We start from the raw sequence: 18,738 nt of genomic DNA, 5'->3' as shown, positions 1-18,738 counted from the left end.
AGTAATATATTAAGTTATATATGAGTTTGTCTTGCAGTTGTGTTGGGCTATATTTTATATTTATCATACTAAGAATATGATGCAAAAACTATCTATCTATCTATCTATCTATCTATCTATCTATCTATCTATCTATCTATCTATCTATCTATCTATCTATCTATCTATCTATCTATCTATATCAGGGATAGATTGTCAAAAAAATGCCTCGAAAGAGAATTTTTTTTTATAAAATGTGACTTCCAAAATGAGACTTCCAAGCAAAAGTCATTAACCTGCCTTCTCTTTCAGACATCATTATTAACTTTCGCACCACGTACGTGAGTCAATCAGGGCAGGTGGTGTACGAGCCTCGCTCCATCTGTCTACATTATGCTACCACGTGGTTCTTTGTGGATCTGGTGGCCGCACTGCCCTTTGACCTGCTCTATGCATTTAACGTTACTGTTGTAAGTTCCAATGTGTGATTGTAGAAACTAATTTGTATTAACTATTTTGTTCACATGTGTGATTGTAGAAACTATTGTAGAATCATATGGATTATTTAAAATAGTAGAAAGGATAAGGTATGATGATTCAAATGAAATCTCCAGAGGTCCTTTACAAAAATGTGTGGTGGTACCATGATCTACTTATACATGCCATGGTACAGAATGATTGCCATGTTCAATTATCATGACATTCCATTTTTTAGAATAACAGCAATATATGTGATTATAAGTTATCAATATTTATATAGGCTACTGACACACCACACATGTTTGTGCTTGTTCAAGACATCTCTAGTGCACCTGCTGAAAACTGTGCGATTGTTGCGTCTGTTAAGACTGCTGCAGAAGTTGGACAGGTATTCGCAGTACAGCGCCATGGTGCTAACACTGCTCATGTCGATGTTCGCTCTGCTGGCTCACTGGATGGCCTGCATCTGGTATATCATCGGGCGCAAAGAGATGGAGATCAATTCCAATGGAGTCTGGGACATTGGTGAGATATTCACGCACTCTGATCACTATATGGGATGTTTGAATAGAAAAAACACTCAATCAGAGCAAGTCTAATAAAGCCATCTAAACATGACAGATTTCAGGCATTTCTGTGCCCCTGATCCCCAGAATTTGCATATAATGCCACCCAATCAGATTGGCACTGGCTATTGCAAACAGTGTGGAGGGAGGAGGTTTTACAGCTGTTGATAGACATTGCTCTTACAGGCCCAAAATTTACAGTATAAGGTGTTAAATAGTATCATTTTTGCCTGACAAAGAAAGTCAGAGAAGTCAGCCGCAGTTTCATTACTTTTATTGTTGTACAGTATATACAGTATATAAAACAGGCAGAGACACGGCTTAACCTTGACTTAACTATTATATGAATTGTCACCTCTCTCTTTCCTATTTTTCCAGTGTATTTTGGACTAAAGCAGAACATATGCTCTGTGACCAACAAAAGTCTATAATTCTTACCAGGGATGCACTGATACCACTTTTTCTGGCCTGGTTGGGTCAGTGGTTAAAATTTTTAGATACCAGTGAAATATCACAGTTCTACAACTCTACAAAATTACAATTTTGACACTACAGCAAACAGTCAGTAATAAAATAAAAACAAATAATCCATTAACAAATAGCACAAATAAATACAATAGAACAAAGAAACAAAGTGCTTTTCAGGTTTGCAGGTAGTTCTAACAGTAGTTTTCAGGTACAGAATTTAAATAAAGAAGTCAAATGTAAAATAACATTGCATAGTTTTCACTGTTTTAATTAAATATAGATTAATCTAAATTAAAGTTACAAAAGTCATTCAGTCAAGAGCAGTGAGTGATTTTTTTTTTTCTTTTTTTTTTTCTTTGTTGTTTGATTAACATTAAAAGAACTGCAGCAGATTTATTACGTTTTTTTATCTCAACTGCATTCAATTAAGACATAACCAACTATGTTTACTAGTATACTCTCCCAGATGGGCTTTTTTACATAATTGTGTCATGTGTGAATTCGTCAGTTTGAGCTCAAGAAGACATGAAAGAGAATTCAATGCAGTTTTCAAGTAGTGTGGGCACACACTTCGGTTGTTTGCGCACAGTAAACTCTATGTCCTGTAAACGTTATGTAATAATGTATTGGACCACTAGTTATACAAAAATCACTGTACCTGTTCAAGTTTTTACTTAAAAAACATTTCCCTGAAATATTTGAATTAAAATAGTTTTGCAAGAGCGTGATTAAAAACACAATGAGGCTGCAAAAGCTGTGAGTGTAGGCTACCTGTCATTTAATGTCCCTACAACCTCTGTAGTACCATTTAGCCACTTGTTCAACTGCCTTCTTCAAGACAAGTAAAAGTTTTAAAAAAACACGAGTTGGGTATTACGAATGTATTTTATGTTGTACAATAAAATGTGTGATATCTGTAATGTGTGTCAACCACAGACTTTATTTCATGCAGTTAACTAAAAACCCATTCAAAAACTCATTGAATACAAGATGATGCAACCAGAAGTGCTAAAATGCTAATTCAGTCAAAGTGCACATTGAGAAGTGTTCATGTTCTGAACTTCCTTGACCATTGGTTGAAAATGCCACAGTTAGAGGCTCTGTTATGTAAACAGTCTCTTTTTACAGATTTTTACCATTTCGAGGACATATTTTTCGATACTTAGGTCACTTTTTCAAAACTCCTCACACAGTTCTCCTTACCAACTTTCAGCTTGGTACAGCACTAAATTTCACATCCAAAATGCACTAAAATGTTGTCTTATTTAGATTTGTATTATGCTTACCAGTTTTGAAATGAGTATGTAAATGTGCAAATTGGTCTGTAGGTACATAGAGGTTTGGTGGTGGTTGTGTCTGAGAGAGAAAATAATTCACATAATTTGAAAAATTTAATTATTGAATGCAATTTGTGCCAAACCAATGGAAATCTTTCCACAGTTTAGGTCTTAAAGATTGTAAATACAACTGTAAGATGCCCAACTCTACTCAGTGACTATATATGCGCATTTCACAGTCGAGCACATGCAAGCTATTCATCAGTTTGTGGCATGTATGAAGCGAGGGAAGAGTGCCTTAGAGCTGTGTCTGCCCTCACGCCATTGGGGACTTTATGCACATGAGATGTCTTCTGGCTGAAACACTGTGTCCCACAACAAGTAGTTCAGTTCACAGTACATTCTGCCCCACACAAGCCCCATCTCTGCACTTATAACATGCATTTGGGTACGCAACATGCCAGGTTAATTTTTACCATTTATATCGTTCCAACAATTTTGTGAATAGAGCATTTTTAGCACGTTTGTAATGAGAAGCATGTACATGTACCTTTTGTCAAATTAACACTTACATTTAAATAAAAGTGTATATTTAAAGTCTCCATGCAGTTTTCCACCAAAATAAAAGCTTGACGGTTTAATGTTGAAATAAATATTATTTAAAAAATAAATAAATATTAGTATTGCAATTTTACTAAAAATGTACTGTACAATAAATTATAATACATATTCTATTTTATCATCATAATCACCATTATAATGTGAATGCATAGAGCATTTTTTAACTCTGACTTTGTGGTCACTGAAAATTGTCATCCTTGATTCTTGTAAATAGTTTACTCTTACTTTACTTTTGTGAGGATTGAACACCCTTAAAAAGCAACTATTTTTACTGGCAGGGCAGAGTGTGTTCTCTTTGTTCCACATTCTGGAGATCACAATATTATGTTTAACAAAATAATTGCCATATGAGTTTTTGGCCAAATTGTGCAGCGCTGACATGCAGTTTAACATTTGTTTCTTTCTTTACATCAGGTTGGCTGCATGAGTTGGGCAGACGTTTAGACAAGCCCTATCTGAACAGTACAGTTGGTGGTCCTTCAGTTCGCAGTGCCTACATCGCCTCTTTGTATTTCACCTTGAGCAGTCTGACCAGTGTGGGCTTTGGCAATGTGTGTGCCAACACTGATGCTGAAAAGATCTTTTCTGTTTGTACTATGCTCATTGGAGGTAAGCAGTAACAGAATTCCTCCTCAGAATTCTATACAATTTCATTTGTGGAAGTAGCTCTTTGGAATACCTCATTCTGTTCCATCAATTGTTAATATTGTTTCCATATTACAGACCGTTATCCTAAAGTGTAACAGAAAACACTTAATTTAACACTATTTTACAGTTTTTCACAAAACACTAAATTGAATATCCAAACATAGGTTTATGCCGTTTGCAGTGTCAGTGCAATGTTATTCTCAAGGAGTTTTAAAGACACTTATGGATGAATTGCTTTCATGTCAGAGACTCAGCGTCTATGGACAATAATTTATGACACACTGAAATGTAATCAGTTACATGGGAACAATGACTGCGGGGAAAGCCATGCATGCAATCATCTTGAAGTCTTAGACTGCGGAAACAAATACTATTTACTTGAAACCCATGAATGCATCTCTCAACTGCTGTACATGATCTAAAGTGCCAGTCATAGGAAAGCGCCACAGGCTATCATGTATAACTGCGAAAATGTCTTCTCAGGATAAGGACATTCAGTCTCACGATTAGTTATAAGACACAGACGTATCATTGAAGTATACAGTGCTTCAAAACGTCACATCCTGTGACATTGACGTGTTTGCTGTGTCTCATTATCATACAGAGGTAGAATTTGTAGCCGCATAGATTATTGAGGATGTCTCATTGAAGAAGAGCATGCAGTCTTCAAAATGAGACGCATCTTATGTAGATTTTAAACTCAGAAGATGAAAATAAAAAAATCCCACAATTAACCACTTTAATCGAGATTTAGGATTTTATATCTATTTAAAAAATGAACAGATCCTAACATTGTCTTCTATGATGTAACACAAACATCTTTGTTAACATCTCTGAAAATGTAATTGAGTGTTTCATGACCCTTGATCCGCACAAACTGAACACAATTAACACAATAATTTTCACCATGTGAACATAAAATAATCCGCAGCCAGAACCTCCTAATAACAGCCAAAAACAGGATCACTGACTTTTTTCATAGTATTGTACACGTTTGCATGTTTAACATTACATTTTTTACATTAGCCTGTTTAATGACCTTGTCGCTAATTTGCTAGATCATGAATCATATTGGTTCTTTCTCTAACACAGCTCTCATGCACGCTGTGGTGTTTGGGAATGTGACAGCCATCATCCAGCGCATGTACTCACGTCGCTCACAATATCACACGCGCATGAAAGATCTGAAGGACTTTATTCGTGTTCACCGGCTGCCACGGCAGCTGAAACAACGCATGCTGGAATATTTCCAGACCACCTGGTCTGTGAATAATGGCATTGATGTCAATGAGGTGAGATTGTCCTTGGTTTTATCAATGCAGGGATATCATTTTTCCTTTCTTTTTTCTTTTTTTTACATTTTGAACACATTTTTTCTTATAAACAGCTAAATATACTTATTTAAAATCTACATATTTCTCTTACACTGAAAAAAAATATTCATTATTTTTTTATGGTAAGTGGTTGCACACAATTGATTTTAGCTACATTTAAACAAATGCATTAAGTTGAACTTAATCAATTTTAGTTCAACTTACAGTAAGCCCTATTCGCACAGGATTAGTATTACCTAGGGACCTCCGGTAATTTGTAATAATCGCAGAGGTCGTCTGTGATTTTTATCCCGTGCGAATCTGCCATGTCTGTAAAAATGTCTGTAAAAATTCCCCCGAAAATTACCTACCGTATTTCGGCCAACACAGGGGTCCTCTGATAATACCAGTCCCGTGCGAATCCCCATGTCTGTGCTTTGGGCTGTTTTTCTGTGAGCCTATCGTTTCCTAAAGAACGTAATAACCATTATGGGCCGTTTAACAGTCCATTTTACGTCTGTATTAAAACTATATTAACAATAAAATCTCTCGATATGCTCTACTCCAATCCGATTATAGTTTTTCTCCAATAAAAACTATGAAGTGCTGCAAAAGAGAAAACAAACTACAGTAAAGACGTGATCCGGAAGCTCAACTCGGACCGTTGTCATGGAAACGTCAAATTAAGTATTTTGGCGCAACATGGAAGCTCTTTTGGAAAGTTTGGACGCTTTTTGTGGTAGTGTAATTTAGTAGTCTGTATCGTGGAGCATTTCTTTGTCTCACACGGCCTCTAAAGACGTCCATCCTGTAAGTATCTCAAGAAATCAAAGTGTGAAAGAGTAAAAATGATATAAAATGAAATAAACCAAATAAAATGAATAGAAAAACAAGCCTATCGCGACGTTTCGGTATTTATAATACCTTCTTCAGGCAGGCTTGTTGTAAATATGGACAAAGAATAAAAGAAAAAGAAGATATATTATATATTTATACAATAATATGATATTCTATAATATATATAATATATTTCTCTAATAAACTGGTTTTAAATAAGTTCTTTTTTTGAATTGCAATACTGCAGCGCGATCTTCGTTTCGGCACGTTCAGCTAGTGAAGTGTGAATGGGTGGGCGCACGCTGTAAAGTCCGTAAACTCGAGGGAATTACGAACATTTATTTGCCCGTGTGAATGAGCCACCAAAAACACAGACGTCAGGGGGTAATTTCTTAATTACAGAGGTCCAGGGGTAATACTAATCCCGTGCGAATAGGGCTTTAAATGTAGCTAAAATCAATTGTGTGCAACCACTTACCATAAATTTTTTTATTAAATTCAACGAATTATTTTTTTCAGTGTAAATTTCCTAATAATAAATTTGTGTTAGGTAACTATGGTTCCTAGCATTTGATGTCAGTCATAGTAATCCACGGCCATGCAGCATATGATGAAGTGCTCATTTTGTGTTCATGAACTCTTTAGAAATTCAGATCAAGACATTGCATCAGTAGCTGTGATCTATAGAAAGTGGTGGGGAACAGGTACTTTCGACTGAAGGACAGAGAGTGATATGCTCGATACAAACATTCAAGCACTGTAATGTGGCCAGCTTAGGCAAAGCTTCGTTCCCTTGTAACTGAATTTAATAGTACCTGGAGGCATGTTTGGTGAAGCTCAGCCCGCTATCAGGCAGATGTTGCCCATATCCTTTGAATGAGCTCTCACTCGAATGGGGCATTGCAAGCCTTACAAGCTTTCCTGTATTTTTGGGGGGGAGGGGGAGAGGGGGTTTAGTAGGCGCTCTGAGATGGGTTTGTGACAGGCATATTTTAATGCATTCTCCAGCCAGAGGAACTCTGAACCAACATAAAAAAACAACATCAAAGTTTTGTTTTATATAATTCTTTTCAAACAATGTTAAAGGAGGTTTTCTGTCTTTTCTGCAGCTCTTGCGTGACTTTCCTGATGAGTTACGTGCTGACATAGCCATGCACTTAAACAAAGACATCCTGCAACTGCCTGTGTTTGAGGGTGCTAGTAGGGGTTGCCTGCGCTCTCTCTCCCTTCACATCAAAACCTCTTTCTGTACGCCGGGAGAATATCTCATCAGACAGGGGGACGCATTGCAGGCCAACTACTTTGTCTGTTCTGGGTCACTGGAGGTTCTAAAGGACAACATGGTCTTGGCTATTCTGGGTTTGTAACACACTTTGGGTTTGTAACATTTCTTTGATGCTTTGTTACCTTTTTACTTGTTTTTTCTACATTCTATATTGACTTTCCTTCTGAACACTACACCTGATTTACTAATGCAACTGGCACAGTGTAATAGTACTAATAAACAGTATGTTGAAGGAATGTTTCAGGATCAATGTACAGCATGTGTGACATGCTGTCAATTACCACAACACCACTTTCAACTGTTCTCCAGTTTGTGAAAACAAATTCAAATCAAGCTTACCTACATTAGAAGTCTTAGGGCGCTTTCACACTAGCACTTTTGGTGCGCACCCGGGTTCGAATGACGTCAGAGTTCGGTTCGTTTGGATGATGTGAACGCTGTCTTCCGAACTCGGGTGCGCACCCGCGAACCGTACTCAAGTCCGATTAAAAAGGTGGTCTGGGGTACGGTTCAAGTGAACTCGGGTACGGTTCAAGTAAACTCGGGTACGGTTCGCTGCTGATATGAACGCAATCGAACCAAACCGCGGAAGTGAACCGCTATTGATGACGTATAATGTATCTTCGGTGGACAGCCCGCTGTCTTTGAAACGTTTTCAGAATTTTTGCGGCAGACAGACGCAAGTGTGTTTCTGTATGTCTATGTTGAAAACAAAACCAAAGGTTAAAAAAACAAGAACAAATGTCAACCGAGCAAGTCTATCCATTTGGGCGCCTTTTCATTCGCGGTTACCAAGCAACACCATTACGCCAGCTGCAGCCTGATGACGCAAGCGTACCGCGGTTCGGATAGAAATAATATAATGTGAACACAGTCCATCGGGGGCAGGGGGCAGGGGGCAGGGGGCAGGGGGAGCAATCGAACTCTGGTTCGGAACAGGCAATCGAACCAAGTATGAAAGCACCCTTAGTGTAACGGAGGCCAGCTAGTAAAAAGCTGTGCAAGTAAACCTCACTCCCCTAGTCTCAAGAGGTGCACTAGCAAGTCGTGACTGAAGTTATGTCCAGTACACATTGTACGATTTTAATCAGTCCCAGATGAAAGATGACCAATCTGTGGTGATTTCTGTGGTCGTGGGTCCTAGACGGTTGTCCTACGTCGTACATTGAGAGAGGTTCAAAGATGGCCGTTGTCACGGTCTTGCGACCAATAGCCTGCAATAATTTTCTGACAGTGTCATAAATTTAGCATGATCATCTCCCAGTGTGTTTGCTGCTATGACCTACATCTACTGACTACCCAATAAAAATGCAACATGAAATTCTGTTGATAAAGCGACAAAACTATAACCTCAAGCTCCATGTTGGCCTCTTTTCCCTAGCCATGACTGCGTCCATATTCTCCTTTTCACTTACTTTTCTTTCAGCGCACATAAAAACCACAATTGCCAAAGTACGATTCATCTTGCTCTATTTGTTTACCACTAGTGCATGCTGATGACGTTTTATTCTTCTATACTAACTCATAGCCTACGATTGAATAGGTGTCATCACCGTACAGTCTACATACATGCATGTCGTACCCAACTTTATTAGATGCATGTTGTACAGTGTGATGTAATGATCTTATAGGATTGCCGAAATTGTAGCAGGGATTAGATCCTGTGGCCTTTAGCATCCTTGTTAGTGCACCCACCTCCCATGGTGGTGACGCTGCTTGAATCCCACTCGGAGCGGTGCAAGTTGGACCAGTTAAATTGGTGCTGTGACTTGGATGGAAGTAAGGTTTAGAGGGTTGAGTGTAACGGAGTCAAGCTAGTAATAATAATTTGTTACATTTATATAACGCTTTTCTTGGCACTCAAAGGGCGTTACATGGAATGGGGAATCTCCTCAACCACCACCAATGTGCAGCATCCACCTAGATGATGTGACAGCAGCCATAATTACACCAGAACGCCCACTACACACCAGAGGAGACAGAGTGATAAAGTCAATCATTTATCTCATATGGGGATGATTACGAGGCCAATGGGCAAATTTAGCGTCTTTGTTAGCATGCCAACCTCCCATGCCTGTGACACTGTTTCGAATCCTGTTGGTAGTGGTGGGAGTAGGACCTGTTACATTAGGAGTAATTATTTTGTATAAAAATGTGTGTTGTTTAAGCTGTACAGTTGTTAGAAATATACTTCTAGTAGTGGGATTAATGGTCTATATAGTTTAGTGTAATTTAGTGTTTAGTGTACAGAAGTGGTTTTATGTTAAATGTAAGTCTATGTCTTGTTATACTTTTAAAACAATGTGTAGTGTATTCTAGTGCAATACCTTGCCCTTTAGAGTTCCTTTGTAAGTGCATTACTGTAAAAAGTATATTGAACCCAAAACATCCATAGATAAAAAAAACATTAAACATTAGATTGATATGGAATCGATGTCATTGATGTTGTTGATGTCATTACAGGAAAAGGAGATCTGATTGGCTCAGACCTGCCAAGTCAGAATCATGTGATCAAGACAAATGCAGATGTGAAGGCACTGACATATTGTGACCTGCAGTACATCAGTGTGAAAGGTTTAAGTGATGTTCTTGAACTATATCCTGAGTATGCCAGCATCTTTACTACCGACATCCACTGTAACCTCACATATAATCTGAGAGAGGGCAGTGAGACTGAGGTATGGCTACGATCTCTAACACACATACTTACATACATGGTACACTTAAACAAGACATTATAATAATCAAATCTGTCATATATATAAAAAAAAAATCATTTACTTGTATATTTACTGTCATTGTCACAAAATAGTCTGTTTATTAGTGCCCAGTCTTTATGTAACAGGCTCTATGACTATTGTTTAGGAAGTTTTTTTTTTTTCTTAGTGGAATGGAAAAGAGATTAGAACACCTCTCCATACAATTGTGCATTGGTGTAAACACGCCTTTAAGCATCCTACTGAAAATGCTAATTCAGATCAGTACAGTAAAGGGTGAAACACCAATGGACTTTATTCAATTTTATCATAATTTTAGACACATTTTTAAAGTAGTCAATGTATTTGAAGTGTAATGGTATTAAAAAATTATTTTTTAGGAGACCATGAATAAAAAGCAAAATCTCATATGAGTGTTAAGTATTACTGTAGTAACATGTAAGTCTAATGTAACATGTGTTTTTATTCCGCTAATCAAAAACGTCCATTAATTGGAACTGATGGATATTTCAAAGTGCTTTCCCTCATTTTAACAGATAAATGCTTTTGCCACAGATTCTGGTCATAGTCATACCAATGTCACATTAAAATACTAAGCGTTATTTTATTTTACTGACAGATAAAAATAGGGCATGAAAAATTTTAAACTTGTAACCACTGTTGTCATTTCTTTGTCTTCTCCCTGCCGCAGAACTACCCAGATTCCTGTGCATCAACTGAGAATAAGCGTCCATCCATTGTAGAAAAGGCTGATGATGCAAACAAGTACTTCCACATCCCACCTTCTTCCAATACATGCCGGAATCTTCTTCTGCCAAATCTGGGCAGCCCAGTGCGACGTACATCCTTGAGTAACCTTTTAGGGGAGGAGTTACTGCAATTCAATGCCCTAAGACATTGCCGTTCACCTGTCAGGGGTTGGAGTCCAAACCCCTCCCCTAAACCACAGACCAAAGAACAGAAACAAACCCATCCTCCCTCGTCTACACCTAAATCCAGCCATAGGACACAGACAGATTCTGAAGGTACAGGACGCAAACCTGCCAAACTGCTCATCCCCACTTTCAACTGCTTTGGACCACCAGATCTTAGTCCAAGGTAACAGACAGTCTTAAGATTTACAGATTTTTACAATCACTAGGACACATTTCTCAATGCTTAGATCACTTTTTCAAAACTCTTCGCACAGTTTTCAGTTTGGCACAGCAGTAAATTTCACATCCAAAATGCACTAAAACCACCAAAACACTTCATTCATGTCTCAAATTTAGTAATTCTTCCATAACCCTAGCAAAGGTTGTCAACCAACAAACATACTTTGTTATTCATAAAATAACGCCCTAAACACGAACAGGTACATTAAGATGTAGTTATTAAATGTATTTTGGGTCAAAGCAATGGAAAATTGTCCACAGTTTAGCCCACATAGACTGATTGGCTTGTTTAGTTTGGGACATTTAATTTTAACATTTAATTTAATATTCAACAATAATATTGATCTGCCTGCATTGACACTATTATACAAGAACTGAACTGAGCTGGACGATGACATCACGGTTTACTCCAGAGCGGCTATATATATATAAAATGAACTAAATTAATAACTTTTTTTTTTAAAAACAAAAATGAAACATCACTGAACTTACTTAAGCTGGACTGTGATGCTATTTTCTTTTGGAAACAAACTTTTTTGCATTTTTTAAAGCTGCTTTGAAACAATCTGTATTGTAAAAAGCGCTATATAAATAAATGTGACTTGACTTGTCTTGACTGATGTTGTGCTGTGTGAAGAGTGACTTAAGTATTGAGAAATGGGTCCAACTGTAAAAACTGCATTACATCATCTTAAAGACCCCATTAAATGGTTTGATGAATGCATTTCTCTTTCCTGTGTTGAAGTATTTCCTATAAAAAAAAAAAAGAAGTAACATTTTTGGCATTCATGCCATAGCTCTGAAGCTCAAAAACTGAAGTGAAGAGAAAGTGATAGACTGTACATTTTAAATATGCATATCTGCTACAAGTTGGTCAACATCCGCATAAAGGGCCCTATTTTAACGATCTGAAACGCAAGTGTCAAGCGCAAAGCGCAAGTAAGTTTGTGGGCGGGTCTTGGGTGCTGTTGCTATTTTCCCAGCGGGATAAATGACTCTTGCGCCAGGCGCAAATCTAAAATGGGTTGGTCTGAAGTAGCTTCATTATTCATAGGTGTGGTTTGGGCGTAACGTGAAATAAACCAATCAGAGCGTCATCTCACATTCCCTTTAAGAGCAGGCGCGCTTGTTCTATAGCGGATTCCTATTATAACGGCGGATTTGCCAGGCGCGCGCCAGGAGCGGTTCACAGCCAAGGAGAGCAACGCTCTCGTCACGGCCGTAAAAGAGAGAAGTTACATTGAAATGGAGAAACCCACCCAAATTAACTTCAGTTAAACAGGCGTATGATAATTTGGGTAAATGTGTAAGCTAGATGTATGCTTTTATAATAAATTGTCTATCTATCTATCTATCTATCTATCTATCTATCTATCGTAATAATGTATGATTTGCAAAAATGAAAACTGCTGCTTCTGTGTAGATGAGAGAATCAAAGTGTATGCGCGTTGTGCACACGCTACATTGATTATGGCCAAGCATGCGCCCTTAAAATAGCACATGAATAACATGCGCAACGCGCCACTGACTTTAAACTAGATTTTCCTGGTTAGTGGCGCAATTTTTTCTAAACCTGCAAAATAGCATGAAGGAACGTTTGCGCCGGAACACGCCTCCTTTTTTGCGCTGAACTGCCCAGGGAGCGCAAGTTCATTCCCTAGTTTAGCGACGTGCTTCTGTGAAGGGAAAAGCGCACTTTGCGCGGGTGCAAAATAGGAATGATACATGGTGTCAATTGCGCTGGGTACAAGATAGGGCCCAAAGACATAAAACTCTAACTCTGATTTAATGGGGAATTTAATGGTATTAGATCAGGGCTGGGGAACTCTGGCCCTTAAGGTACTTAAGGTTGATAATTAAAGGCATGTATGAGTCAGTTTTAATCAATAATTGCATTTTATTGAGTCATTTTAAAGAAATGTAGAGTTTTTGAACAATTTATATTTGTACATAAAAGACTCTGTATGGCTTTTTATAGAGTTGTAGATGGTATAGAGGACAACGGACATGCATTTCATTTCAATGTGGAGGACAAAACTACCAAAACATCATTGGGTAGTAAGACACTGGACGGTAAGGATATTTTAATCTTAGTATCTAAGTAACATAGATCATTTGGGTCATTGCTTCTTTGTTTTATTTCAGGGTCTGGTCAGGTGAATGCTTCACTGCTTCAGGAGACAAAAGAAGTGAGAGAGACCATTACCCAACTCAACAAGAAGGTACAGTGACATTCTATCATTCATAAACTCAGATATTAAATCCTTCTAAAACGTTTATAAGCTCAGTAATCGGAATTGGCATGAGGTGCATTCAAATGAAAATGAAGTACACACATTAGGTTACAAACATTATTACAGTATATTAACAATTGAAGTTAAAGGGATAGTTCACCCAAATATTTTCTGCCATCCTTTACTCACTCTCAAGTTGTTCCAAACCTGTATGAATTTCTTCTGCTGAGAGGATATTTTAAAGAATGTTGGTAACCAAACAGTTGATTAGCTACATTGACTTCCATAGTATTTTTTCCCCTATGGAAGTCAATGGGGCCCATCAACTGTTTGGTCATATTTTTCAAAATATCTTCTTTTGTGTTCAGCAGTAAAAAATAATTTCATACAGGTTTGGGAAAAACTTGAGTGTAAATGATGACCCAACAGATGATCATCCAACAGATGCCAGATCAATCCAACAGTTCATGAAAATATTACACGACACCCTCAAATACCATGTCAATGTACTACTTTTTAATATATTTTAATACAATTACTCTATAACTCTCTCCAGATGGGCAATCTGAAAGAGGAAGTGTCAATTCTAACAAAGGATCTGCATCACATAATGCACCTGCTGCAAGCACAGATGGCCGTTCGTCATTACGCAGCTCCTATGTCTTCCTATCCCTATGGAGTCCACATGATGTCCAATTCTTCTGTCAGTTTGTCTCCGGCCTACATCTTGGGTTCCAGCATCCACATGCAGCACAAAGACCATGTTGTCCCTGAGAGTCACCTGGGGTCCACATCATGGAGTCATAGCAGAGCTGGTGGTATGACCAAAAACTCTGTATAGTTTTAGTTTTTTCATTGAATAAACCATTTGCATTTCTCTACACAAGTTTACTTTGTAAAGAGACTTTACACAATCTTTGGCATCATTTTATTAAAAAGTTTCTCTGGTATGTGCAGGTGGATCTGGTTTTGCTCAGCACACTGAGAAACAGGGACACTTTCACCAGCATGAGTCTAATCAACACTGTCCGGTCACAGCAAATGACCCCTGTTCCCATGACTGGAGCTCCATCCACTCCTCAACCAGCCACCATCACTTCTCCACTGGCTCCACTCTCCTTAGCATCAGCCCAGGAACCCATGGGCCAAAACCTGGAGAAGGCCCCCGAGCAGAGGGCTTATCACTGGGCGTTTGTGCTGGAGCTCATGCCAATATCAGCCAATCGCAGCCTGTTTTGCATCCATTTCTTTCACAAAACTTGGACGGTTCCTCTTTGTCCTGCAAGGTCACACCTAGCTCATATTCACACCTACACCTTTCCACAGAACCAGCGTTTTCCTACTCCACTCCAACCCTGGGTGAGGTGAACAGGACTCCAGAAGTGGCCCTCAATCAAAACCAAAATGTGGTTCCTTCCACTTTCCTACCAGAGAATTCTCCGCCTTCTCCAAAGGAATCGGGTGTTCACTGTTCTCTTGGGGAGTCATCTGAGATAGAGCACACCAGTGAGGAGTGCCTACTGGGTAATCAAAGGCTGGGCGAAGACGGTGAGATATCAGAGAGCAGGTCTAGTGGATCCAGTGCAGGACTTCAAAGCCAATCGGAGAGCTCAGAGACCACATGGTGCTTGGATCTGATAGAATGATATAGGAAAGACTAAAATCAAGACAACTCAAACAGATTCTGCAGCCAAAATTTCAGTTTGAATTTCGATTGACACAACAGTCCTTTCATTGTGAATTTCATAACTTCATGAGTATGATTAATGGGAACTAGCAGCACAGCAATTAACCTTTTCCTGTTGTACTGCAGAAAAGGGCAGTTCTGGTGTTGAAAATTTGGCTCCACACTAGCCTCTAAAACCACAAAATATCAGAATCTGGGGGCCGGATGTTCTTTCCAAGTAAGTTTACAAAACTACAACAACTCATACAAATGACAATCACGCAGACACAATAAATTAAGCTATTATCATTGTTAATAGTATGCCTATTCAGTTGATGTACATCACACATAATTCTGTGGATCACATTGTATGAAAAATTCTGTCATCATTTAATGACCCACGTCATTTTAAATCCACAAGACTTTTATTCATGTTTGAAACACAAACAAAGATATTTGTAATATTCTGGCATCATTTTTCATTTGTCACTGTCATCGTCCAAAGCCAAAAATTTCAGGCTTCAAAAAGTTCATGAAGACGCAGTAAAAGTAATCCATATGAATGGAGTAATCCAAGTCTTCCGAAGAGACACAATGAAAAGATTTACTTTTGAAGACCTAAGGTTGAATGCCTACGCTGTAAACAGTGTAGAAATAGCTAGAACTGATTTACCAGTATTCTCAAAAGGTTCTGTTAACACATGATCTCTAAACAGTAATCAGTAATTTTGCAGGAAAGAATGTGCGTGTGAACGCTTCAATTGCAGACATAATTCTGCTCAGTTCTCGATGCAGGACACACACAAAAAAAAAATTCTTTAAAGAGATGATTCTTTGAAAATTGTCTGCTTGAAGTTGTTTCTATTAAATCTTTTTCAATAAGTTTTACAAACTTACAGACTGTACATAAATATGAGCTCATTTTCCATTATCTGAGCACACTCAGCACATTGGATTTAAATGCAAACTAATCTGAAAACTGCTTTTTTCTTTTCAGAAACTTGGTTCCCGGTATTCCATCGCTTTCTCAAAAACTGTAAAACTATGCAATGTCATTAAATGGAGAGCAACTCTACTAAAAATGACTGTTTTGTCTAGGTGTTCATGAGTACAGTAAACTAAACTTGTTAGTTTGTTACTGTGGACACCTGCTGTAATTTACATAATTTTAAAGACATTTCAAGAATCACTTTTATTAAACTATGATTTAGATGGTAGTTTTTTTTTCTCCTGACTTGTATAGTTGTTAATTATTTTTCCTAAAGAAAATGTATTCTGAAATGTTGAATGAATATTCTAAATGTTTGCATACATCTAAGAACATTTACATACTTTATCATTTGCCTGTAGATCTTGACTGTTCATACAGATGGGACATGTAAAAAATTATTATTATTTTTTTTTTAAAAACAGTCAAGTGCACTTAAGGAATAAAACAGTTTTGGCAGCAGACTGTTCTGACAAACTACTATAATCTATGCCCGTGATGGACCAGCTTCATTTTAATATTTCAATCAGATGACCTCATGTAGCCATTATACAGATATAAAGAAAGCCACTTTAAAATCTATATGCACAATTGGCAACAAAATTACTAAATACTGCATGACAAATTAGTAAAGCTTATTAAAAATGTATGCATTTTAAAATATGCTGAGTAATGCTGTCATTGCTAAATCTGTGAATGTTGCATGTTGTTGGAATTCCATTAAAACATGTGATGCTTTAAAAATCTGCTGCCAGAATTCCAGTAGTACTCTATTGCACTAAATAACTGAATTTAATACTTGGATTAATGAGACTCAGGGTTGATTTTTTTTTATTTGCACAATATGTGACCACTGCAATGATTAGGAGCTATTACAATTGACTATGTATTGACTAATACTATGACTTAAGCATGTAATTACAGTTTATGTGGTAACACTTTACAATAAGGTTTAATTTGTTAACATTAGTTAACTACATTATTTAACATGGAATTAAGAATAACCAATACTTCCACAGCATTTCAACATTTACTTTTAAATTTTTTTTAATCAAAAGTTGTATTTGTTTACATTATTTGTTAAGATTAATAAATGTAATCAAATATATTGGTCACTGGCAATGTTTTATTTAATGCATTAAGTAAGGAAAAATTTAGTACAGATCATTGAATAAATTTTTTTTTTTTTTTTTTTTTTTTTTTTTTTACAATTGTTAGGACACATTTTTTAATAGGTCACCTTTTCAAAACTCTTCACACAGTTATCATTACCAACTTTCTGCTTGGCACAGCAGTTAATTTCACATTCAAAATGCACTAAAACCACCAAACCACCATACGTCACAAATCAAGTCATTCTTCCATAACACCAGCAAAGGTTTTCAACCAACAAACACACTTTGCCACTCATAAAACAATGACCTATAAACACTGAAAACAAAAGCATTACGCGTTTTCTTTTGTAAAATTTCTTTAAAAAAAAAACACTCACACTCATAACTGTTTGTAATTCACTAAGCATTATCCATTTTTACAGTACAAAATTATTCCTAAGTTTTCCCCTTTTGTTTAGATAGTAATAAAATTGTAAGACTAACAATTTCATTAGATGTGTGTTCATCTACATCTAATTGTTTTGATAGTATTTTATTTTTTAGATTCGTAATATAGTTATATAAAATAATTATATAGTTCGTAATATAATATATAGTATTACTGTAAAATTTAGCAAATTTCTGTTTTCTGTCTGTTAGGATTTGAACTTAAGTTTAACAGTTTTGAAAAGAGTATGTAAATGTTCAAATTGGCCTGTAGGTACAGTATAACTAATGTTAACAAATGACACCTTATAATAACGTTTTATTTGGTTGATCCTTTAATGTTTAAACATTTGAGTGGTCATAAAAGTAGCATTGCAGTGGCAGACTGGGGAAACCTGATTCAACTTCTGAGTGTATTTTTTTTACTCCAAAACTACGACACTGAAAACTAAATACAGATTTGTATCATTCTGTATAGAGGACTGTTAATGCTTTTATTGATTGACAGTTTTAGAAAACATCTCTTGATTGTTAAACTCTTTCATTGTTCTCATTTATATAACCTTGCATCTTTTATAAAATGGTAGTTTTTCTTATTTTACCATATTTTTTTTGCATGGTAACTTATTTCAATTGTAAATTTGCTTGGTTTTTGTGCATGCAATTATATTACATTATGAGGATTCCAATAAAACAGTTTTTCCTTAAGTGTGTTCTAAATATCGTTGTCTCAACTTCCATTTCCACAAGACAAATATGCTGGATTGGGGCACAGGAAGTAATCCTGACCTGTTTTGGGCAGGGTCAGAAATTAACTTTTGCATTAAGGGATAATATTTGCCCCCCTGAAAATGATTTCCATGGGGCATTGTTTTACCTTTATAAGGGCATTTTTATAATAACCTTATAAAATGTATTTGTGTTGTCAAATTTAATTAATGAATATAACAACTATGAATAATGA

At 36.9% G+C, this 18,738-nt stretch overlaps 1 protein-coding gene across 1 annotated transcript in view; it reads left to right on the top strand.

Moving 5' to 3' along the window:
- kcnh4b (potassium voltage-gated channel, subfamily H (eag-related), member 4b) overlaps nucleotides 1-18,482 on the top strand; it is a 41,489-nt gene extending 23,007 nt beyond the window's left edge. Inside the window, exons 6-17 of the mRNA XM_084135151.1 lie at nucleotides 292-449; nucleotides 777-984; nucleotides 3,806-4,000; nucleotides 5,132-5,331; nucleotides 7,299-7,548; nucleotides 9,938-10,152; nucleotides 10,883-11,289; nucleotides 13,324-13,418; nucleotides 13,491-13,567; nucleotides 14,136-14,397; nucleotides 14,537-15,483; nucleotides 16,243-18,482. Coding sequence (XP_083991277.1) covers nucleotides 292-449; nucleotides 777-984; nucleotides 3,806-4,000; nucleotides 5,132-5,331; nucleotides 7,299-7,548; nucleotides 9,938-10,152; nucleotides 10,883-11,289; nucleotides 13,324-13,418; nucleotides 13,491-13,567; nucleotides 14,136-14,397; nucleotides 14,537-15,225 — 2,756 coding nt within the window. The 3' untranslated portion in view covers nucleotides 15,226-15,483; nucleotides 16,243-18,482. The remainder of the gene's footprint in view (nucleotides 1-291; nucleotides 450-776; nucleotides 985-3,805; nucleotides 4,001-5,131; nucleotides 5,332-7,298; nucleotides 7,549-9,937; nucleotides 10,153-10,882; nucleotides 11,290-13,323; nucleotides 13,419-13,490; nucleotides 13,568-14,135; nucleotides 14,398-14,536; nucleotides 15,484-16,242) is intronic.
- The last annotated feature ends 256 nt before the right edge of the window (nucleotides 18,483-18,738 follow it).

Source organism: Abramis brama (assembly GCF_963993115.1).
Source record: "Abramis brama genome assembly, chromosome: 14".
In the NCBI taxonomy this organism is placed as follows: domain Eukaryota; kingdom Metazoa; phylum Chordata; class Actinopteri; order Cypriniformes; family Leuciscidae; genus Abramis; species Abramis brama.
Note: the sequence above shows the minus strand (reverse complement) of the source record. Positions and strands in the feature narration are given on the sequence as shown.